Consider the following 25540-nt stretch of genomic DNA (forward strand, 5'->3'; position numbering starts at 1 on the left):
CAAATAAGTACATAGGGCTTTATTTTAGGTTAGTAGGTTTTTACCAGATATTTTTCTACTTTCTATGCTTGATATAAAGTTTTTAATCTTCAGCATTAAATAAAAGCACAAACTTAAGGAATCACTGTAACTTTCTTGTTATTTGCAAATAAGTGAGGATCTCAGGAGCTTTTAGGTGTATTCATAACCATGTGTGATATATGAACTCCATCTGCTGAATGAAAACCATTGATAGTTGTAACTGGTGTTCTGGTTCACAACATTTGTGTCTCAGCACAGATGTGATACTTCGTGGACAGCCAGGGCCAGAGATGTTCTGGCACAGCAAGCCAGCAGTTGTTTTCTGCCATCAAGACCCTTGACTTTAGAATGTCTCCTTGTGCAGTTAGGTGGAAACCAACCGTGCCTATGAGCCTAGTTGGGTTTCTGCTCTGTGAACTGTATGAACAGTAAGAGAAATAGGAGATCCCATACAGATTAGGTCTTTCATCCTAGCAGACAAAAATTACAAGGGTTAAGAGGATTGCTGGGATTCAGGATTTTGGGTAAACCCAAGGGTCTAGGATGGGATGAGGTCCAACATGTAGGGTGTGTTGTTTTTCAAGGTAGGATATTTGAGACTAGAAACATTGTTCTGTTTAGCCTGTTCCTTTGGATAGATTGTCCCATGTAAGTACAAGTAGGTCAGTAGCACATCCATACTCCTTCTCTGGGAAACATCTGCATTAAATACTCAGAGCTGCAGGAAACTTGTTTTTTAGTTCTGGGTCTGAAGCCACTGGACTCTGGCAGGAATATGTGATGAAGGCTTGTTCATCAGTGATTGCAAATAAGTTTTCTGAATTAATCTAATTGCAAAAGAGTGGAGGTAGAATTGTTTTTTTAATTTAATGTCTGTTTAATATTGCCATGGAATGTAGGTATCCTTGGGAGCTCTGTGGCCATGGAGGTGAATGTCCCTCTCTCAGCAGGCACTCAAACAGGCTCTGCTCTGTGGATGTGTAGGTTCTACCCAAAGACATGGATCCTCCTTATTGCAAATACTCTCATGTGTGCTGTATTTTCTGATCCTGTTCTTTCCACTCAGCAAACCACAGTGTTAGCAGGGCAGCAAAAGCTGTGGCTTTTGAATATCAGACTGTCCTGGTTCTGGCCAGGAACAGGATTAATTTTTTGCAGTATTTGGGATGGGGCATGGCCAGGCCCAAATGTTCAGCTCCAGCTCTGGAGAGTGCCAGGGGCAGGAGAAGGGGACTCTGTTGCTCTTTAGGAGAGCAGAGTTACTTTCTGTCCAGAAAAGCTGCGGAGGTGTAAATTGTTTCTTTGTCTTGTACCTTTTGTTACTAATATTGTTGCTGTTACTGTTGTTTACTGCCATTTCCAGTACATGTTTTTATCTCAAACCTTTGCCTTTAGTTCTTCCAGTTGAAGGTGTGGGCAGTGAGAGGCAGCTTGATTTAACTGGAGTACTAAACTGGGGGATACCATTTCTAAGCCATGGTGCAGACATGCTCCATGATTCTGCCCATGTTGCCTCTGTTAAGCAAATTTTAGAAAACAATGTGCTTATAACTGCCTTTAACCTCATAATGGAGTTGAGAGAAAATGCTTAATACCAGTCAGACCATTTTATGTTTTGACTGCCACTTAGTTTTTAAATTCCATAGGTCATTATCCTGTTACATTTTTGAATGGCCTGACCTGCTAACAGTGATGTCAACAGAAACATGAATTAAAAATATGTGTTCATGTTTGGTCATGAATTCGTGGTTTCTGCCTAAGTTTTGTGTGTTTTGGAATAATTTTGTAGGAAAAATAACATTTCACACACAGCCTATTCCTACTTGGTTTAGTAAAAAGAACCTAAAAATAAAAAGTCATGGCTGTAAGCAAAGTAGTAATTCAACTAAAGGAAAGAGGAAATGCAGCAATTAAATGAAACTTTATTTGTAGTAATTTGTAACTTTTTTTATCCCAGCTGTGCACAGTAAGATACATTTAGTCAATACTGTATCTTATTTCCTACAAAATCCCTAAGTACAATAAAGATTTTCATCTGCTTCTATATTATGTGGCAGGAGCACTTCTGTACCAAATTGTAATGCAGTAGGGCACCCAGGAATATTTCCTGTTGATGACTGAAATTGCCTGCCCAGGTTCATGGTGTAGGTCCATGGCCTTGGCATTTATAGAAACTTAATTTGCAAAACCTTACAATTTGAACTTGACACTTCAGAGCTGACATAGATTCTCCCTGCTCACTCACACAAAATCCATCTTTATTTATCAGTGCTATGTGGAAAAAGAAGGAAATAAACTAGTTTGGCAAAAACACCAGTCATTTAATTTCATTTTCTGTGCATGTTTGATGTGCTTTTAAGAACAGGAAGTGATGGTATAGGAGACCTTAACACTCCTCATCTCTGATAAAAAACCCTTCTTTATGATACCAGGCCAGTTGCCATAAATAAGAATTTGTTGCAGGAAGATAATTTAGTTTTAGACCTATATTACCTCCTAATAAATATTAAACTTTCTTTATGTGAAGACCTGTCATGCTCCTAACATGGACAACATAATTTAAGCAGTCAAATCACATGTCACATTGAAATACCTTCCAGACAGATCTCTAGCTGTTGAATAGTGCTAATGCAGAGAATCAGTCTTTATCTAAATTTTTATTGCAGCAGTTTTTTACTATTGTTGAGATTTGAAACGAAGACCTGTGGACACCTGCTAATAGAAACCCATTGGTTTTTAATCTGTTGGTGTTGTGAATGATATTTCTTGTGGAGAGGTTGAAATATTATGGAAATTATGACTAAGAACATTTGTTTTAAAATATATTATCCTGCATTCTTTAGCCATGGATTTAAAAATAAATTGTCTACTGAGGAAAAAATGTTGGGCATGTTCCAATTTCACAACAAAAAAGCGGGGGTGGGGTTAGATTCCCTGAACTTGTGCTGAAAAGGAAAAGAGCAGAGGTATTGGGTACGGGCATTTCACGGAGACCAAAGAAGTCCAGCTGCACATCTTGCATAAGGGAAAAGCTTGAAAGACTTTCTCAGTGTTTCTGAAAGTCAGTGCAACTCTCAAAATAATCTGAAAAGGAGAGTCAACAGATGGAGTGGCAAGAACTCCATCACCAGATCAATTCTTGTTTTCATTTAACTTTTTTTAATGTTGCTCATTTGAGTCTTATTTATTTGGTGTACTCAGACTGTGATACAGAGGATTGAGTTTGTCAAAAGGTAAAAGGCCATAATTTGGTATGTGCTATGTCAAATGTAACACAGGAAGGAACGCTCATGAGTGTTGCAGGAGGTGCTTTAATACTTAAAGTTTCTAGCCTTTGGACATCATCCTTCAGCCTCTGGTTTCAATCCCAGCCTTTCATGGTTTGTGTGATTTAAACAGGCATGAACACAAGACCTCTCTGCTCTCTGCAGCATCCTCTTGAATATCAGCAATAAAAGACTTTGGTAGCAAATGATGTGTGTGTGGGTCAGTGTTGGGCTGTTTAATGTCTCCCAAATGAAGATGTTCTCAATTTCCTTCTATGTCATCATGCATCTAAATCCTGTTTTCAGAAGTGATGTGACTTTCAAGAAAAGCCAATGGTACTTAAATGAGGAAGTTCCTAAATAACTTTTGAAAAATGTGCTTGGGTTTCTAAGCATTTCAGTGACACAGCTGAACCACTATTCAAATAAATGGTTGTAGGATAGACATTAAATGTTTTTTTAAATAGTAATAGCGGGGCAATTAACAGTCATGAAAGAATGACTGAAAGAAAAATGTATGTACTCCATGCAGAGCATATGGCATAGCTGATTTTGATCCATTGGATACTGCTTCTTTCCAGGCTGTAATTTTTGTCTGTCTGCAATACATTTTCTTTTTCTCAATAAAAATCTAGTGAAACACAGATATGTCCAAAGATCCTTCTGAAATGAAGCGATCTTCAAGCAGTGCCTTGGATTTTCTGAATGCCCAAACAAAACAGCATGAAACAATGCAAGAAAACACAAGGTGCCTTTGGGAAGTGAGTTGGGCTCAGCTGGCTTGTGGGTTCTGGTGGCTGCATCCCAGGACATGGATGCCTGCTTCACATCCATGACCTCTGCCTTGCTGGCTCCTGCTCAGTTCAATTGGCCAGAGCAGTATCTTGTAGGGGAGGAAGCTTTGTTCAAAGGCTGACCTGAAGTGATTTGAGCTAAAAAAGGTACATTGAGTGCACCTGGTCATGAAACAGAGTCCAGTCTCTGGTCTGTCTTAGCCCAGGCTAATGCCCTCCCAGGGGCTCTGAGGGTCCTCCTCATGCCTCCTGGTTTGCAAGCCTGTGTGGGCTTCCTTGGCAAAGTGCTGCTGAAGTTCATGCACTTTCATGAAATATATTGATGCAGTTGAAAATGCTGCCAACAGAAAAATCCCTCCTTGGTCTTCTAGGGAGACAGTGAATAGGAGGCTACTGAGGAATATTTATTAGAATTAGTCTTATAAACCTGTCATAGTGTAATTTATGCTTTCCTTTCTGTGCAGGCTACAGCTTTCCTGCTGTAAAGATTGTGAGAAGACAGAGAGTGGTCCCAGCCTGAAAAAAACTAAGAGTGTCTGGGAAATCTTGTACTCATATAAATGCTGAGAGAGATAACTTGTAAAATACATAGGAAGAAAAATAGCAGTGGCTATCACACATAAGAAGAGTAGTCTACTTCTTAAGAGGACATAAGCTTTGCCACATGTTAGAGAAACTTAGGGAAAGAAAAAAGGAGGAAGAACTCTGAAAAAATACTTGAAAATGTTTGTTTATTTTTTTTAAAAGCACTGACGTTTGCAGTCTTGTCTGCATGCCCATCACCATGTTTCTTTCCCACAGACAGATCTGTGAGATTGTAGAGGTAAAGAAAGCACTTCAAATTCTTCTTCAGTGTTTCTGTTTCTTTTTTCTTATTTTCCTTACTTCTTTATTTATTTTCTCTTTTTAAAATTTTGTTTTGGTCATATATATCTGAAAGGTTCAGATACTTGTTTTTATCTGATGCTTAGGATTTTCTGTCTTTTTTCAGGTTTATTAAGGTTTAGTCTCTATTCTTCATTTGAGTTCATGTCACTGTGCTGGCCATGTTGTTAACACATAAAATCTGCCATGCTGTAGTGCAGCCAAAGGAGCATTGCTCCTCTCCATTTTAGCCACTTCCCAGAGTTTGTTCGTGGTTGAGGTTCTTGTATCTGCTGGAATCCCAGGGACATTACAATGCAATGTTGTTCCTGACACAAAGCAATGAATGTGATCTTTACTGTGGGAAAATTCCTGCGACAGCCGTGCTGCTTCAGAGGGGTTTGTTGTTGATGCTCTCCTCGGTCACAGGATGTGGCTCAGGCAGCTGTGTCTGCACAGAGGGGTGGCTGATGCTCCTGCCATATTACTCTGTTAACCTCCTGCCATCTCCTGACATTCTTTTGTGCTCACACCTCAGTCTGCCCTGACTCTGTCTCTTCCCTGCAGCGTTCTTTGATTGCAAGGTCTTTGGCTTTTCAGCAGAGCCTATTCCCTGAAGCTTTGCACTGCAGTCTCATGAAGATTTTAGATAAAATGGTGTTTCAAACTCAAGTACATCCCTGTAGCAAGGAAAACCTTTGCTGACCTGGGAAATGAACCCAGTCTGCTGTGTGGATTGCTGCCAGGCAGCAGTATGGCAATGTTTGATTTGGGTTCTTCAGTATTTGCTGGAAAGGGCTCTATTGCCCTGCTGTAATGGCACTAGACAGTCTCTTGCATAGTTCTTTCATTAGCCTGGTATTTCTCAGGCAAGGCCTTTGCTATCCATGGGGTTCTGTGAAGACCCCCTGGGTTTTGGTATGAACAATGTATGGATATTTGCTTTAACTCCCTGTGAAAGCAAAATCAGGGTTTGAAAAAACTGGGGTACCCAAGTCCATACTGGGATGGTGAAGGTGGGCTCCAAGGCATGCAAGGAGGCTCTTGATGTGAGCATTTTTTGGGAGCAGAGTGTGTGACAGTGACTGATGTGGATCTCTGGACCCCAGCTGGGTGGATGTTTGTCCCCCATTCCTCAAGTGGTCGCTGTTTCCTTGTCTCAGTAGGAGACTGTGTCTGGACTAGAATTGAGGAGTAGGAGCACAGAGAGGAAGAGACTTGTGTAAGTCTTTGATTGTGGCTATGTAAAAGGTTAAGTGCATGCCACAAGGTAGACCTAAAATTTACTACTGCAAAAGCACATCTGAGTACTCTGTAGAGGGCACAGATTTGAAATTTGACAATACGTCTCCCTCTGGCAGGGTCTGAAGCTTTTAAATGGTAACTGCTCTGGAACTCTTGGGAAGCTGTTCCCTAGGAGAAGGGTCTGGAGGTGGGGCATGCACTGGGAAGCTCACTGCACCCTGCTGTCAGCACTTCTCATCAGTTATGCCAGTTACAGAAAGGCAGCTTGACAATTGTGGGATGGAAGTGGAAAGAGAAATCTTTTCTCATTCAGGGCAGGTGGAAGTAATGAGACTTCAGAAGGGCAGAAGCCTTCTTAAGGTCCTGCTGGCATCTTGAAGACAGTAAACTCTCTGCAACAAATAAACAAACAAAATAACAAAATAGAATGTGTGAAAGATGCCCATTGAGCTCTCTGTCAGCAGTGGGCATTCAGAGGCTGTTCCAGATCCACATTTGTGGGACTGTGCTTCATTTCCCTCAACTTTGTGCCTTGAGACTAGCAACTGTCATTTAAGATGCAGCATTCAAGTTTACATTTAAGCAGCACCTTTAAATCAAGATTTTTTTTTTTGCCCAAGCTTCATTCAGAAATACTTCAACCATCACTGAAAAGAAAAAGGTTTATATTTCCTGTAAGAACTGTGCTCTTTTTGAAAAAAATATCTTATACGTACACTCTTTTGGTGTCTAAAGACAATTTTATCCTAAGGCTGGATTCTGCCTGTTTGGAGAGCAGAATGTTAGTTCCAACATGATGGTCTGGTATGTAGGAGTACAAAGGTGACCCAAGGCTGTATTTGCTCATGCCCACAGCATTTGCTGCAGTGAGAATATTCCAGGAACCCTCTGATCCCACAGATAGGTAAAGGTGGCTGAGATGGGTCAGCAGTGACTTGGGCAGTTTTCTGTGTGGGAACAGCCTGTCTTGCTGTGTACTCCTCCCCATATTCTGCTTGGCCAAGCCCACTCCAAGATCTGATTGCCCACAGGCTGCTCAGGAGAGCGAGTGCCAGAGGATGGCTTTGAGGAGCATGGGCTCACATGGCTGCATTCAGGTAGCAGTGCTTGCAACTGAAGGGGGTCATAAAACAGCTAAAGGAATGGTTTAGTGGAATTTTGATGGTGAGATGTACAAAAATACATTTTGTTGCTGCAGAAGCAACAAAATGATACCACAGTGTTGTCAGAAGTCAGGATCTGTCTGATTGTGAAAGAAAATTACAGCAGGCGAGGTTTTAATAGTCACCCTGAGCTTCATTTTAAGAGGATTAAAAGTCTTGTTCATTGCCAACAGCATATTAATTCATGTGTCAATTGGAAGAAAAAAGCAAGAGTAGGATTAAGATGGTAGTTTTTGTGAAGTCAATGGTGCCTTAAATCAAGGAAATTCAGAAACTCTTAGTTGTTTCACAACAAAGATAAATAACCAGTTCAGTTGTCTGATTATTTTCAAGAAACAATAAAAAATAATAATAAAAAAAATATATAAACCATTATTTGGTTCTAAGCCATTATCTATCACATTTACCCCAAAGTATATTACAGAAGAGTCCTTGGTTTGGAAAATCAAAGATTCTTGTGATCTTCATTTATCTTCAGAAACTTCAGAACTCCATGACACAATCTGTTTCACTGGGCTTGATGACATGGAAATATTTAGTCATGCCATCACTGCATGAGTTTTTTTTCCTTAGACTGCAGTTGGAAGGGTTACTTCTATAATATTAGGTCTGCAAAAGTGTCTTGTTACTATTGCAATTTATATTTTTTTGAAAGTTGCTAAAAGGGAGAAAGCAAAGAAACTTCCTGTGGCTTACAGCTGGTATTTATTAATGTATTAAAATCAATTTATTATGCACTCTTAAAAGTAGTTCAGTCTAAACATTTTTTTGGTCTTAATTTGTCAGAAGTTGAGAATTGTTGATTAAAGTTTTCAGTATGGTATGTTCCTCACAGAGATGTATATTTTTGCTTCAGTAGCTCTGCATTAGGAGAAGGCAGAGTGTTGTGCTTTTAGATATATATATTATATATTATATATTTCATATATTATATATTACATTCATTATATATTATTACATATTATATAATATAGTGAGATGGTTATTATTATTATTATTATTATTATTATTATTATTATTATTATTATTATTGTTATTATTGTTATTATTATTATATGTCCTTTTCCCTCAATTGAGGTGATGGACATAATGCTTTTCTGGTGGGAATAGTCTTGGACAAATTATAGAAGCCTGAAAAATACTGAGTTTTAGTTTGAAGTTAATTCCAAAGATGTGCAGAAAACTTGATATTCGGATTTCAGGAAAAGGGAAGAGAAAAGGAATCCAGTTATTTATCCATCTACTTTGAGTACCATTATTGAAATAAATTATGCACATTGTTGTCTCCTTGTTTTCATCCAAGGATACAACAATGTGCATAATTTATTTCCATAAGGGATCAAAGGGATCTCTGATTGAGACAGAAGGGTATTTTGATGGGGAAATGGAAAGGAATGGTGTATTCTGGGCCAGGAGGGGCTGCAGTCCTTGAGATGGACTTGGATACAGTGATTAGATTCCCAGTGGGGCCCAGTGGTAAAACAAGAGGCAACAGGAGATGATCAAACACAAGAAACTTTGTCTGAACATGAGAAGGCATTTCTTTACTGTGAGGATGTTCAGACCCCAGAGCAGGTGGCCCAGAGAGGCTCTGGAGTCTCCATCCTTGGAGACACTGAAAACCCCCGTGGAGGTGACCATGCATAACCCACCCTGCTGGTCCTGATGGGACAGGGACTTGGACACCCCTGCAGTCTGTGCTCCTGAGGGCAATTTCAGAGAGGCTCAGCACAGGATATGGTGCAAGGCAGGTGAGAGGGGAGATTAGGCTTGAGGAGGGAATTGTCTGCATGTCAGGAAAGGCTGGGTGCTCTCCAAGGGGAAGAGTGGACACTGATGCCTCAGAGTCCTGGATTAGGAAGTGTGGGGCAAGTGATAGGTAGGTCTGTGCTGAGGGCTGGGGTCTGAGCTTATCTATGGCCAGGTAGGTAGTACAAGTAGCCACATCCTACACCCATTTCATCCAATTTGGATTTTAGCTTGAATGAAGTTCTGTGAACATGACTGTATTGCTTTGTTTGAACCATCCTCAGAGGGTTGCTTCACACTGTCTGTCACCTGGCCTTGTAGACTTTTGCTTGATCTGGTTTTGCATTATGTTTACTATTGAAAACATGGTACTCCTTCTCTGTTATAAACTAGTGAAGCACTCTGGTTTAAATTTTAATAGCAATAAAAACCAAAAAAATTTAAAGATTTAAAGAAAAAAAGTGCTTTAACTGCAGCTTGCTGGCTTTCTGGCCAAAAATCACTGCTTTTAGAAAGCTCCTGCCCTGGAGACATCTGGCTCTCTAACAGTGCACGTAATTCTGGTGCACTTTGCAGCAGAGCTGAACTGTGGCTATTGCAGTAAGACATTCCAGCTCCTTTCTGGCTCCCACAGTGAACATGCAGCATTGTGTCTGCCCAATGCCTGAGCCAGGGTGGGCCCTTGCCAAAAGACACATAAGGGATGTTTCAACAAGGAGGTTTTTAAAATATTTAATGTTATGTCACAGGAATATGAAAGTTTTTGCATTTCTTTCAGTGATGGTTGTCTAACTAACTGCATTTAAATTGATGCTAATTCAAGACAGTAAATGACAATGAAAAGTCCGCAAAGGGTTAGTTTCCTGGTTAAATACAAATTCACATATTTGTTGCTTTCAGTTCCATCTGTAGTGCGGGGGTAAAGTAGAACTGAGTGAACTATATTTTTTATAGACTATTGTATAAAAATAATTTATCTGATAAGAAGCAATTATTTAATACAAAAAAACCCCAGTGTTCCAGGAGAGTCTTAATTCTCTCTGCATGGACATGAGGAAGATAGTGACATGTTTAGCATGTCCCTTATTCCAGCTAAGACACAAGTGGTGCTTCCCACTGAGGTCTTTTCCCTGGGACCTGACTCTGCATGCCAGGGGAGTCTGTATGTTTCTGGCTGGACACTTGATAATACACAGACTTTTCTTATTCAAGTAATTAACCCTTTGCTTTTCCCTATCTGTTGTGTGTTTTATCAATTTCAGTCAAACACATCGTTGGCAACAAAAGTAATGAAGCCTGTAAATCTTACTTGTACCAGTTTATAGTGATATGAAGGTTGAGGACAGAGCAGGTGCCATACTGGGCTGCATTCATCCAGTGTACCATTTCCCATGATGTTTGGTGTGAGGCAAATACACAATAATCTGTGTTTTATTTTGGAATACGTTTTCTTGAGAATTTTTGTTAAAAAAGATTTTCACAAGATACGATTCTCTTGCTGTTTGACTGAAGTTTAAGGGACCCACAAGCCTGTGCCCCTGGGGTGCCCACAGGGGCAGCCTGAACCCACTGAATCCAGGAGAGGAGTCAGTCCTTGTGCTTGAGGTTGTGCTTTGGCCAATCACCAGACTATCTTCTGCCAAGGATAAGTGGTACCAAACAGTACTTTCTATGGTGTAAACAGAGCCAGAGGCTCAAGTGGGTAACTAACACTGACAACAAACAGCACTAAGCAGAGCTGGTGGCCATGGAAAGGCTGATGGTTTTAGGAAGCATCAAAGATGGATGTTTGGAGGCAATCTCCCTGCCCTGAGCCAAATGCTCAGCCTGGTTTGATAACTGATTAGGTGGTGTTGAGTAAACAAATCAGGTACATAGGAAAGGCCACAAGCACTCCTACTTGAAGAAAATAATGTGTGTCCATGCTTAAGTTTGTTAGGAGGTAGGATGTCTCATATGGCAGGGAAGACTTACTCTGGTGAAGTGATGCCTGCTGATTTTATCAACTTCTTGCATCTGCAAACTATGCTCAGCATGACCTTCCTGCTTGGGCTGATGAATTTGATAAACTCAGTACTGGACACAAGCCCTTGAATCTTCCATGACATTGAAGGGAGAGAATTGTCACAGTGCTTTGAAGTATCAGGAGGTATCCCTGGTGTGATGAAGATCTTTGCAGGTGCAGGGGACAAGAGGGTGTCTATCTCAGCTGCTCTTTAGGTGGCCTGATTATTCTGGGACCTGTTTGGGGGGAGCAGCCATAGAAGAGGCCACAGTTTAAAGCAGATTTGGAGTGCAGGGATCTACATTTTCTTCCTTGACTTATGCGCCCCCTGACATTAGCCCAGCCATCTCCTTTTCCAGTGGTTCCCCTAAAACTCCCAGACACACAGGAGGCACTTCTGTGTGATGTCTGCACCTGAGGTGCTCAAATCTTACTCTGTGTGTGCTCTCTCTGTATCAGTGGAGAGTGATGGGCACTGCTGAATTTGGCAACTGCTGAACTGAGAACAAAACTGATTTAGAAAATCAGTGCTCTCTAATGGTGCTGACCAGGACTTCCTTGGGATTAATGTAAAAGCCAAACATTTTATATAGTGCTTTGTTCAGGAGAGCTTTTCTAGGGTGTCTGTTAAGTTTAAGAGCCTTCTTCTCCTAAAAGCCAGTGATACAGTGCTTAAGTGCACTGCTGGGGTTTCCTCTACACTACACATTTGTTCCTCAGGCTATCACTTATTCACATAAGTCTTTCTTATAACTTGTAGAACATCCGGGAGGGGTTTTATTCTTGTGGTGTTGGGTGTTCAGCAAACGAGGGTGCAGTGCCCAGGCTTTGTGGCTGGAGCCTGCAGTCAGAGCCTGATGGATGGATGTCAGTGCTGCTGCAACCTGATACCCATCTCAGGGCAGGATCAGGAGGGCCTCTGCTTTGGCTGTTCTGCTGACTCACAGGAGCAATTCTTGGTCGAGAAAAGCTTTGGTAATCAAGCTATCCAGGCTTTTAATAGTTTTGTGGTTAATCTTTTTTATTTGGAGGGAAGAATTATACATCTCCAGTCTGGGGCTGGCACTGAATGGAAGTAGAATGGAATCTGTGGAGTGAGGGGCTGGGACACCACCAAAATGCTGCATCTTGGGAAAACTGAAATCCTTAAACATGCAGTGCAAATAGTCAAACAGCTTCTAGTGGACTTGGTTTCCCCACTGATTCTGCAACTGTGTTATATTTATGGCTGCAGTATCAGCTCATTCACTGTTATGCACAGGAGTATCCATCTAGGGAAATAGAAATAAAAATCACAGTTGAATTTTTCCCCATGGCTATGGATTCCTTTATATCTGCCAGGGAATATGCTTAATACAGCACTCACCCATCCAGCAAAGGCTTGATTACCTTGTTTTCTGGGTATTCCCTTGTAGGCTTAGAAGTCCTTCATTTTTCCTGTATTTATGATGAAATCATGGGTATTTGTAATGTCAGGTTGAGTGTTCATACTGTGTTTACTCAGGCTGAGAAGTAATCTACATTTGATGTTCCTCTCTCATCAATCAAACTTTCTGCTAATCATGAAGATTTGACATTAGATCAGACATTATTAATGCAGATTTTAATGCAATGTTGGCAATATTTGCTACTCTTCTAAGTATCTCTCTCATTTTTATACATATAAATTGGATATTTGTGTTTATGTGGGGCACATATGTTCCCTCTGATGCCAGTTTGCAAGTGGTTTATTATGAGTTGGCCTTAATCCTAATTTTTGATCCCTCAGAGTCACATAATAAACATGACAGCTTATTTATAATCCCTTTTAAAAAATTGTTATATTCCTCTGTTCACTCTGTCATTAGAACTTTCATGTCTACCTCATGTGCAGGTCTGTGGCATAGATTCTTAGAAATTACCTGAGATTAGGATTTAAAAAAAAAAAAAATCCAAGTATTTCCCTCTGTAGAAAATAAACACCTTGATTTTCTTCTAATATTTCATCTTTTAGGGAGATAGCTAAATAGCTGGTGATTTAAATTAATTTAACATATAACACTGAAGATTTATTTGCTTCATTTGTTTCTAAGTTCTCTTTGGATCATACTGAAGGGTAATGTGTTGTGCTGGAGCATTTTTCAGATACAGTAGTAGCCCAATTTCATCACACAGTTGCATGCATTTGGGACAAAAAAATGCTCTTGGGATTTAACAAGACATTACACATGCTCTGCTGAGCCATGGGGTTTGATGTTATTGAAAAAATAACATTTCATTTGTGTTTGGTATGTCATTTTCACGCTGGGAGTAGATTGTCACACTGTGTTGGTAACTGTCTTAGATATTTGTGGGTAAACAGTTTTGTGTTTTAAAGGAAACCAACCAAACTGAAAACCAAACCAACCAAACCAAACCAAAAAGAGATGAACCACCATCCTGATCTTTTGACAATATTATACAAAAAGTGAGCTGTACTCTGCCACTTACAAAACAATTTTTGCTTTTTTTTACCAGTCTCACAGTGAATGATATAAGGGAACTTGTTAGAACTTGACAATTTGTTCTGTATCCTCTGCTGTAGGGAACAGGAATACCATTCTGTTCTGTTACTCCCTGATACTGTGTCAGATATACAGAGAAATTGACCTAGACACCTGCCCAGGATCCAAAATCTCAGCTGTACTCTGGAATTAGGTGATTAAGCTGGGCTAATTCATTCTCTTTTTTCCTTTCTTATCTGCATATATGTATATGTGAATATTCTTATATTCTTTGCATACAGTTTTCTGTGTGTATTACTCTACAATTTCATAACTGTGGAACTGCATGTCCATTAGATGTGTCTCAGATGGCTGGATGGCCTGGGAGAGACAAAACACTCAGAACTTCCTCTTTTAATGGCTCAGCATCTGCTGGGAGCTGCCTCTTGCTGCCCCTGGTGAATTGTTGCAGTAATCATGTACAGAGCTGTGGTGAAGCAAAGATCTTCACTAAAAGAGATGTTGAAAGGCATTACAGTAATGCAATAATTGATATTATGGTTCATTGTATCTCTTTTTTTGTCTTTTGTACATCATCTCTCAGATAAGGACCAATGCAGACATAAAAATATTTTTGGTGGCAAAAAGTACTTTTTCTTCAGTCTGTCTTGTTATTTGTGTGTAGACATGTATATGTTTACTGAAAAAGCTTAATTTTTCTAGGCATTAATTGCTTTAAAATGGTGAAAAGTAATTTTTACATGAAATGGGGTTGCATAAATGCAATATGAACTGCACAGAAATATTTTTAAAATCAGCACCAGAACAAATAATAATAAAAAGAGGAAAACATTCGTGCAGTCTGTGAATCAGGCTGGTATAGCTTTGTCTATGGTGAGCAGGACAAAGATCTTAACTTCTGTTCTGCCAAGTCTCCTTCCTTTCTGTGCCAGCATATCGAGGAACAGTATATTGCAAAGAGAGAATGCAGGTGGAAAACCTCAAACAAAATGTGATAAGACCAGGCTGTGAGGAGAACACTGAGGACTTCAGACAGCTGAGATGTTCAAAGATATTTTCCCCTGTCTGGCTAGCCAGTCCCTGTGTCTCCCTGTCTCGGCTGCCTGGTGTGGTCCTGTGCCAGCCTTCCTTACTCCCTGAGCTGCTCCAGTTGTCCAGAGCAGCTCTGTGTGGAAACTTGCTGGCATGTGCACAATCATAGCACTTGAGACATTTCAATCCAGTGGAACATACCTTTCTTGGCTTGACTTGGCTCTGAATGTTCTGTAGTCCCAGCTGGCAGCCCCCCTGGACCTGTGCCCTGCTGCCATCTTTCCTGCTGGGAAGGGCTTGTCAGGGCTGTCCTCCATCCCAGCTGGCCATGGTCCCTCTCCCTGTTGCTACGGCTCCAAAGTTGCCATTTCTGGGACACTGGCTTCATTTAGTGATGGAGGTATTGGAAAACACCCCTGCCCTGGGGACTTGGTGGTACAGCATCAGTGCAGGGAATTTGTGTTGGTTGCTTGGGAGTGTTTGTACCTTAAACACATGTGAGATGTGAAGCTGAAATTGTTGTACCTCACTTATTACATTGGTGTAATCACGATGTCAGCTTTTCCACCAAAGATGTTTGTTAAAGATAATTAGGGTCAGCATAGTTGAGCAAAGCATAAATCTAAAGAGCTGCATTCTGTAATATGTGCTGCAGTTTGATTTAATTTTTTCCTGAGCACAAAAACCACCTTACATCATTTTGTGGGTACCATGTTAATCAATAATCAGTGTGGCAGCTGTTGCCAGAACTGACAATACCTACAGAAGCTGGAGACTCACAATGTGGGTTCCTGGGGGGCCTCACTGCATATTTAGGAGGGAGGTAATTAACATTACTACAGGCAAAATTAATTCCTTTTGGAGGTTGCTGAATGGTATGGACTCATTGCAGAGTCACTCCAATAGCACATTAAATGGATTCAGTTTTTCAATGTCTTTAAAAAAATCAGTTTTCAGGAATTAAAAAACTTATAGAACAGGGGACTTGGTAAGGAAAGGCAAGTTTAACTAATGTAATAAAAATTCTTACCTACCTTTGAGGCTTATTGAGATTATCCTGTACTTCCCCTTTAGAGACTCAAAGGTGTGGGACCTGTTCCCTTGCCCTGGGGAGGACATGGATGAGAATTCCTTTGTTGAGGTGAGCTGCTCAGGGCAGTAGGACAGGAGAACCTCATGGGTGGGATGGACTCATTTCCTGCTTCCAGAGTTTCTCCTGTGAAAAAGGAGGTTAAATGCAAAATGAAATGTTTTTCTAGTGACAAGAGAGAATAAAGATTCATGCTTTAGTGGATCAGCATAAAGCACGTAAAGCTGCCTCTATTGGTAGCTCAGATTTCCTGCTTGCACTATTTTTATAGAATGAAATCACTCTAAACCAGAAATTTACATTTGTATAAAAAATTTAACATTTCATTATCTGGCTTTATTATTAAAACTCAAACTATGCTTTAGGTCTTAGACACGTATCCTTACAAAACAAAATAATACATGAGTATTATTTTTCTGCAGTGATAAAGTAAGGAATAAAGAGCATCTGCTCCAGGAGTGGCAGTGACTGAAAAGTACATCCCTTTCTCTGGAAAATGTGAAGGAGACAGTTTTGCATAGCATATATTGTTGCTGATTTAAATATTTCATGCTGGTTTGTGGTGGAATGTATGGAAGTACTTTGTAAATTAATCTAATACTTGAACAATGTCTTGTGCACACTGTAAGCAAATCACAGCAATGCTGGCTGGAGATTTCCTTTGTTACACCAGTTACACTGCAGTGAAGATAATGTAACAGAGAAAAACCATTTGTTTACCCTTCTTTGTAGAATAAACCAACAGCAACATTCAGCATTATAAAAAGAAATCCGTAATTCTGCTAATAAACTGAAAGGTTACAGTCTTAAAAGAGCAGTAGGCCAGAAGCAGATTTTAACACTTTGTCAAAGTCATTGGACGAAACGTTTTAGATAAATTTGAAAGAATTTCAGGGAAAGTCCTTCAGTGTCCTGTTGTGGGTCACCTTTCCCCCAAGGCAACATACTGACCTGCCAAGCCTAAGACTAATGGAACAGATTATTATGAAATCCTTCCAGAGATACTGCCCGGGTTGTTTGGGCTTTTCAACTACCTATATGCGTCAGTGTAATGAGAACTTGGCAGAGCGCCCGGGCTCCATGACACCTTCAAGGATGTTGTTGGAAAAGCCTGAGGTTTTGTTTCTTCCTTGGAAACAATGCTGTGGGAAGGTCAGATCTGCTCATCTGAGCAGAACTTATTCTTCAGCCATTGCATGAGTGCACTTGGGATTTTGTTCCAGAGACCTGTGTTTAAAGATGCTTGGAGGCTTACAGATACATAATAAACATATTTCTTTTGTGACATTGCCTCATTTGCTGGAAAGTCCAGTTGCTGGAAAGTCCAGCTAGAACTTACTTTGTTTGATGCACCTATGCTTCTTATCAACCTGTTTTGACTGAAGGAGGTGTTAACTGTTCCAAATAGTCAAAATTACTAATTCAGTTCTGGGAACAGCAAAGCTACAGTCTGTGTCAGAGAATTTGTATGGTGCTGTGCATGCACGCTTGTAATTGCAAATAATCATGACAATTGAACTGATTTGAGAACATCTGGTTGATTTTAGGTATCTGTGAGTTGAGTCACTGTGACTATGAGAACTGATGTCCTGTCTGCTGACAGAGACTAAAATCTGCCTGTTAGAATGTGTGTTGTGAGATGTCTCACCACAGGATACAGCCTTTCTCATGACTTTCTTCCAGCAATGAAATACAGGTAAATGTTGCCATGGGCTTCGTGTCCCTAACTGTTTTTGTGGTATGTGCAGAACACAGAGTGACTGTTGGATATGTGAAATGGAAAGCAGGGAAACAGTAAAGTGCATTTTGTGCCAGCAGATGTTGCCAGGAGAGTAGCTTGATGTGCCTTGGTGCCCACTGCTGTGGGAAGCTCAAGATCAGGCTCTCTGCAGCCTTTTGTGCTGTTTCCTATTTCAGTACAGGGCTGTTGTGGGTCCGTAAGAATGTTTGTGGCATGGGAGCTTGGGACCACGTTCCCCAGGACCAGAGAGACTGCCTGGCAGTGAGCTGCTTTGTCTCTGAACCCCATTTGCTGCTTTCCAGTCTATCCTTCAGGCTACAGTGGTCCCAGCCAACACCTCCCTGTTTCCCTGAAGATTTCAGCATGCTAAGCTCCTCAGGTGGCAGGTGCTGCCATCCTTCAGTAATACCTGTTTGTCCAGCCTGCTGCTCATGGTGGCATTGGGTATTCTGCAAACAGCACAAACCCCCTGGCATGAAGGGCAGCAGGAGTGTTTGGGAATGGTTGACCCACAAAAACTGCTTGCCTATGAGTGCTCTCTTCATGGACCTGCACCTATCTCCTTTCCCCTCATCCACCAGCAGTACTTTTCAGTGTCTGACATCTTGAAAGCTGCATGTATGTGTTCAGTGAGACTTTGCAGAAATGTTCTTGGTCTTGCCCCCTCTGGGCAGCCATTCTATGGATGGTCCCCAGTGTCTGCCAGCCATCAGCTTCCTGCTTGGCTGATCTCACCAGCACGAGACAGGCAATTCCTTTTGTCTGTGAGAGGACCAAAGGAGTGAGCTTAGGGCTTTGTTTCTGTTTGAATGCTTTTCAATTACTAAATATCAGGAAAAATATAAAGAAAAAAATAAGCTCAGTGCACCAAAAAATGTACTTGCAGATGCACACTAGATCTAGTTGGTTTCAAAGAATAAAGAAAAATTAAGGACAATATTTCTTTGGTTGCTAGGATGCCTTTTTATCATTGAATTCAGAATGCTTTGGGGTTTTTATTTTTATTCAGACGTGTGACTCATTTATTGTGGTTAGACCATTGCTACGGTGTATTCTGACAATAAATTTAAGAAAATGAGACAATTGGCTAACACTTTGATGTGAAAATTAGGTCTGGAGTGTAGACTGGCCCAGGAGTTTAGTATTTCTTTGAGGGAAAAATAATAAAGAGAATTAGTGATACAAATTTGGGGTTATTCTTTTCTGGAAATGCTCTAGGTGGCAATTACTAGGATATTTGTCCCTGTAATTTATTCTTTTTGCGCAGAGACGCTTGGCATCTTGTGCAGCTGAGAAAATGAGCACGAATTCAAGGCAGATCTTTTCCTGCTAGCGTTACAGAGCCGGGTGGGAGCTTTAGCATCGGGGAGAATGCGCGTCTGGGCGTTTGTGCTGTGCTTTTTGTGACAAAGGAGCTCCCGTGTGAGCGGCTGTGCCGTGTCCAAGCCCCCTGCGAGCTGTTGCAGCAGCAGCCGGGTTTGCGGTGTCCTGACGTCATCCCGTGTGTGCACAAGCTCCGCTATTGTCTCCGGCGAGCGGGGCTGGCGAGCGCCGGGGCTGGTGGCCGGTCCCGTTCTGCCCGGCCTGCCTTGCCGCTCGGATCTAAACTGCAGCTCTGCTTTTCGCCTCCTCAAGGACCTTCGCTGCGGCTGCAGGGAAAGGCTGGCTGCGGTGCGGAGAGGAGGAGAGAGGGGAATCTGGCAGCTTGGATAGCCTGGACTGCATTGTCTGGCTTCATGACCCCTGCTGTGTAGCAGTCTCATCCCTTCTCTCGTACACTCCCTCTGTCTTCCACTCTTCTTTCTTCTTTCCTTTTTAAAATAGCAGCATCTGGGGCGAGCCATGTTTGGCACTGAATCGTCATGTAAGTAAATGCATCCCATTTACCTCCTTTTTCTGTTGAGAACAGGGCTCGTTTTATCCTTGCTGTGCCCGCCGCACTTGCATTCTCTGTGCCGTAGGTCGCTGGCTAAAAGCTGTGGTCCTTGCCTGTTTGTAAAGGGATGAAGGATGCTGGAGGGGAAGCAGCTACCTCCTGACTGTGGGTGCATCCCTGGTGCAAGCAGCAAAGCAGGCTGTCAGCACTGCTGAATTCAGGCTACTGGAAGATTGGGGGAAAAGGCAGTTTTGTTTGAATGTGTCAGTTGATAAGATCGCATCTGTCAGTGATCAGGAGCTGCAGACACTCTAATGAATGCACTACTCAGATGGGGTATTTGGGGACTGAGAATGCTGCAGTATTAGATGGGTGAAAGCTGGGGGAAGGTGATTTAAACCAGCAGGAAAAGACTGCTATCTCACTGCAATCTCATTCTATCTCATTTACTTCATTTTTGTTTCTGGGAAAAAAAGGAGGCTTCTCTGCAATTCCCCCCCCCCCCCTCCCCCCCAAATGACTGCAGAATCCGCAATTAAATTATGTGGAATTCTAAATATGAGGTGAAAAATGCAAAATAAGAGGATCTTTTTTTTTTTTTTTTTTTTCATCCTCATCTTTGTGCTGGAAAATCCTAACTGAGACAGTCTGCTGTATAATAGCCCTGCAGATGCATGTCATTGAAAGCAAGCCAGTTTTGCTTCAATGGGAACAACAATTACCTACCTGGCAAATCTGGCTGCAGAGGAAGGCTGGGGGTTGATGTATAAATAATGTTACTGGTGACATTGTGGCTGTGTGGAGACCAGTCTGATCCAGTGATTATCGGGTGACCGAAAAATCGAAAATGGTTGGTTCACGCTGTATTTTGTGCACAAAACAGTACTGTGTGTTGAAAACATGTCTCATTTGAATATGAAGCAATGGCTTTTGTAGAGCATTGTCACATCCAGCATGGTGTAATGTCTCCACACTTCTAGGCTGGGACCTGTTCTGCAGCTCATCTCTTCCTAGGAAGTGGTAAGAGCATTGGGGTATCTCACAGTTATGCCTTCCTGGCTATTGAACCCCTTGCTCCCAAAGGGTTAATTGATCCTGTGGACAGGCTCTGACAGCTGCCCCCTCCACTGCCACAACACCCAGTCAAGGTCAGGCAGCATAAAAACAAAATTTGCCTTTTGATTTCTTTTGTTTAGGGACGCATTTTTCATGCACAGTTGTAAACATGTCTGCAGTTCTGGGTCATCAGAGCATGAACAGAGATGCCAAATGTTGTAGCTGCATCAATTTCCCTGACAGGTCTGTGAGTCCCAGCATCTGTGTCCATGGGCTCTGCTTCTGCAAAATGCACATGAACAGGCTTTGAGATAAAATCTGTGCCCCACCTGCCCTCTTGCAGGAAGCCATAGTATGCACTCAGATTGTTCAGTCTTGTTCATTTTCATGGTCCTTTCTTCATTTACGAGGTGCATTGGCTGAAGTCATAGGGGTTGTGCACCAGCAGCTGTGGCTGCTTTTGTTTCCATGGTTCCCACAATTTAGAAAAGGGCAATGGAAGCTTCCATAACAGCCACTACCTGTTTCCCAGAAAGGTCTAGAAACATTTCTTGCTTTTAAAAATGGGGTTAAGCAGAACATGGCTCATTGCCATCGGTTTGAGCAGAGGCTATGGTCAGTCTCTGCCTGAACTCTCTGGCCAGATGAAGAGGAAGGCAGTGTAGTGGCCAAGTCCCCTGTGCCTCTGCTCAGGCCTGACCCTCCCACCCAGGAGTTCCTGTTCAGGCTGGACAGGCTGTCCCATTGCCTGCTGCTGCCAGGTGCTGGCAGGCAGGAGGAGAGCAGGGTCACTGGTGCTGCCCTGCTCACCTGCCTCTGCAGGTCAGTGCTTGCATAACCAGCCCTGCCCACACTGCTGCTGCAGGAACAGTGGCTTTGCTTTCAAAGAAAGAAGGTAGTATCAAAATTACTTCAATCAAAATGCTAAGAGGTGTTTCCTCTTCCCTCTCCTCCTGTCTTCTTCACATTTCCAGGCTGTCAAATGATAATAGTGCTACTAATCGTTAATGTTTCTGTTTGGCTCGAACATCAAATAAGACAAAATAAAAAAGAGTCAGCATTATTTAGACATTGGAAATATGACAGAAGCCATTGCTGCTGCTGCTGTCCAAAAAGCATGAAATGAGGAGATTACATTTTTTTTTAAATCCTGCTGTTTACACTTAGTGTTTGGGATTTTATTTCTCTCTGCTTTGATTAAAAAGCCAAGAAAAATGGTCAGAAGCAAATACTGGTTCAGAACCTTTAGTCTCACTCAGTATCAAAATATTTTAAATGTCAAAACAACACTCTTTTGGCAATCCTTTTTTTTTTCTTTTTGCTTTTAGCAGCAGTTTGAAGAGCAGTAGAAGACAGTTTGAGAGTCTTTGCAGGAACAGGCGTCTGCTTATCACCTCCTGGATGAGGGAAAGACAAACAGCCGGTGACAATAGCCCATGAAGGGGCATAAGGCAGCAGGCAGTGCACAAACAGCTGCTGACACTCCCAGTGCATGATGAGCAAGGACAGAGTGTGCAGAGCACAAATCCCGAGGATTGGCCGTGCAAGGGCACTGTGGGAGGGTGGGGCAGTTGCCATAGAGTCCTGGCCAGTATTTCCTATTGGTCACATGTCCTTTCTGTAATCCCCACAGGAAACATACGTGCCAGAGACACTTTGTCTTCAGTGCTCTTGTGCTGATCCACTGCCAGACACACTGCTGGGGTGGTGTGGGGGGCAGCTTTTCATCCCATGCCACCCCTCCTGCTGACCTAAAAGATTTATCTGCTCAGCACAGTTGTTTCACATTCTGTAGGAGGTAATCTGGTATTATAAAAATTGAGAATTAAGTCTTGTTTAAAGTGAAATGGTGTTGTAGGGCTGCACCAAAGCAGAGAAGTGATGGACCTCTGAACAAGTGGTGAGGTGGTCCCCACAAATAGAACACCCTCATCTCAGGGGGAAGAGCCTAGCAGAAATAACCAATAAGCATCCCTTGTCTGACTAGGAATACTGACAGTTGCAGGCCTCTAGGAGAGACAACAGAGGCACAAATTAGACTGAACACTGAGAGCAGCCACAGTTGGTGGGGCTTACCAGTGCTGGAAGAGGTCAGGAGAATGCAGCTCCATCACATCTGACTGGGTGTTGGTGAGAAATGGGGCAGGATGCAGTTTAGAGCCTGGAAAGCAACTAAAGAGGCTTAGAGAGCCATTTCATGCATGTCTGAGAATATTCACTGTGTGTGCTTCAGCTACCCAGAGGAACTCAGCAGGGAGCTGTGAGGAAGGGAATCACACACATATATTCATGGTGCTTGCCCCAGTGCTCTTACACAGCCCCAGATGTGTGCTGTGACAGTCCCAGGTGATGTTCAGGTGTGCTGCATTTCTTCATGCCAGGGCCTTTTAACCTAGCAGCAGTAGTGAACTGTGAGGGTTACAGGAGGGGCTGGGAAATACTCTTCCAGCCTGGGATGTTTGGGAGATGCTCATGGTGATCCCTGTCTGCCAGATCAGCAGCTGCACTCTGGAAAGCAGGAGGACTCTGAAACAAAGGAGAGATGGCCAAAGGGCCAGAGAAATACAAAACCAAAGGGCAAGTGGAGCTTTCCTCTGCTGCAAGGTTAGTGCTAGAAGGCTGCTCTCTGTGGGGAGGCTGAGGACTGCTGTGGGGAATGGGAAACCTTGCTCACTTAAATGTGCCAGGAAAAGCTTCTGTGCTTGTGCCGTGCTCACTGCAGTGTCTTCTGCTCTGTCTGTTCAGGAAGTGCTTTTGTTCCTGGGCACTTTTCCCCCAGACTTTCTCCTAGCCAAAATGCAACAAATGGGAAAGGTTACACCTAGATAAGTGATTTTATGGCATCAGAGAAGTAAGTAGTCTTATAAACCTGTGCAAAGCAGCAGCAGCCAGGAGTAGAGAAATGGGAGATGTTGGCATTAAACATGGAGATGAAGGACAACCTGACTGGATGGTTGCTGCTGTCTGGGTGATGTGCCTGCCTCCTCTGTTCCCAGCACTGGTACTCATCCCAGTTGAAGGAGAACCAACCAAAACCTGACCACTGCTGCAGGTATTTGGTTTTGAGCATGTTGGCTCTCCAGGCTTGTCCATGGGGTGGTTAGATGAGCACAGGATGAGGAAGAGTGGGACATGACTGCTGAAATTCTGGTGGGATATCAGTCTTGGTGAGGCTGGGCTCCTCTGAACCAGCAGATGACCAAAATGCTCCCTTTTTGAGCATAAATAGCCCACTGTCATCCTAAAAGGCCGAGAGCAGTAAGTACAGCCACAATTCCTTGATGATGTTACACTGGTTTCTCAGGCAACACTATACTAAAGAGAAGTTACAGAAAGTACCAGAAGTTGTAACTTTAAACTAATACATGTAGCTGCTGAGGTTCCTGTTGTTCCCTGTAGAGTCAGGACTGAAAATATTGCAGAACCAGGTCAAAGAGAGGCTTAGCTACACCACTGTCAAATGCCACAATAAACCTGGGTTATGAAAGCGGTTGAAGTTACAGGAGCTCTAATAACTTGGCAAATTCATCAGTGAAACTTCAAGATACCTGGAGAGAAAATGTAGTCTCACATCCCACTTACAGTAGATTTTGAGGATTTATTGCACGTTGATGATGTTACCTTCTAAATGAATGTATTTTTTTAAGATACAAACCTGAGATCAGTGACTTTGGGTGTTACACTTTGTCAGGTGTCTGAGGTATGGTCTCCAAAGGCTTGACTGGATGCTCAGGAGGGCAGGATCTTGAAGCCCAGCCCTCTAGTCAGGCAGCACCCCATGGCAATTTGAACTCACTGTGTTGAGCTGTTCACAAGCAGGCAGCTGTTGTGAAAGTTTAAGTGCACATTTCCCTTTCTTTCTCCAAAAACAAAAAGTGAACTGAGACATCTCACAGGCTGGGTGTGACATGAATTTGACAGTCTTTGGTGCTCTGTCTCCTGCAGCTCTGGATCACCTTTCCTCTCTCATTGGTTTAGAAGTTGCAAGGATCTGATGTAGAGTTACTGAGTGCAGTAGCTGTGTCCACTCAGTTTCTGGAATGGGGAAGAAATCTGAAGGTACATGAAGGGAATTTGACAAGCTTTTCTTCAGCTTGTCAAACTTTTTGGTCCTGCCATTAGCTAAAAGCATGAACTATAATTAGTGGAGGAGTCTGTGATTGATCAAAGACGACAAAAGGTCTTTCAGATTTAAAACAAAAATCATAGAATAATTTAGATTTAAAGAGACCAGCACCTCCCTCAAAGGAGGATCAGTCTCCAAGTCAGAGCCAGTGATAGATACGAGCTCAATCAATCTGCATGTTTGCAAAATGGTGTGAGATCAAAACAAGCGTCAGCTTTGACCAGTGTAATTTACAGAACCAGAAATAGGGAAATATCTTTATGACCAAGGACGCCTGAAAGATTATGAGAGTCCCTTTGGGCTGTGTGACCTAGATAGGAAGAGCAGTACATGCAGTGAAGACTCTGTCATTATTTGATCTGAGGTAGAAGCAGTAGTTTTTCATGTAATTTGGGGATAATTAATGTGTATGCCTAGCAAAAAAAATAATTCACAGAAGAATCTAAGCCATCTCTTTTCATCTGAGCTAAAATACCCTGCTTGATCCCTGAAGCACCAGGAAAAGGTTTGTGAAGTGCTAGGAGAAAAGCATGTGGAATACAGAGAGAGTACTCCAGATTTTCTACATTAATGGATTTCTTTTCCTTTTGGTGAAAATCACTTTTGATGCGACATCATTGTTTAGACCCTTTCATATGAAGGTCACTGTGTATAATATGAAATTAAAGGATCTTAAAAATGACAAGCAAATAGGCTGGACAACTACAGAGGGAAACGCTGCCCACAATCTGGGGAGCTCAGTGAGAAATTGACTGACTTTGGTGTGTTTGGTCAAGGTGAAACTTACACTGAGAGATCAATTTAAGATGCCTAGAAACCAGGAGTGAGAGAGAACCCATATTCTGCCTAGACCAAGAAATGTGCCCTTGCTTCCCAGAATTAGATTGAAAGTATTTTAAGACTTCTTAGGGCTCTCAAAAATTTCATTTGGAAATGATATCTTGAGGTGTTTTGATCAGTACAGGAGAAGGGAAATTCTTGTGAAACTAAAGATACAAACTAGCAATTTCTGACCTCCTTTGAGAAATA

At 42.1% G+C, this 25540-nt stretch overlaps 1 protein-coding gene across 3 annotated transcripts in view; it reads left to right on the forward strand.

Moving 5' to 3' along the window:
- ST7 (suppression of tumorigenicity 7) overlaps positions 1 to 25540 on the forward strand; it is a 133634-nt gene that overhangs the window by 19036 nt on the left and 89058 nt on the right. The window contains exon 1 of one of the 3 annotated variants that reach the window (XM_079304189.1): positions 496 to 605. The exons of 1 other annotated variant lie outside the window; for it this stretch is intronic. Coding sequence is in view for 1 of the 2 variants with exons in the window: in XM_079304188.1 (XP_079160314.1) it covers positions 19296 to 19317 (22 nt within the window). In the remaining variant the exon portion in view is untranslated. Of the gene's footprint in view, positions 1 to 495; positions 606 to 18916; positions 19318 to 25540 lie in introns of those variants that run through there. One more of the 3 variants, XM_079304188.1, reaches the window with a different exon arrangement.

The sequence above is a fragment of the Erithacus rubecula genome (assembly GCF_903797595.1).
Source record: "Erithacus rubecula genome assembly, chromosome: 4".
Taxonomy (NCBI): Eukaryota; Metazoa; Chordata; class Aves; order Passeriformes; family Muscicapidae; genus Erithacus; species Erithacus rubecula.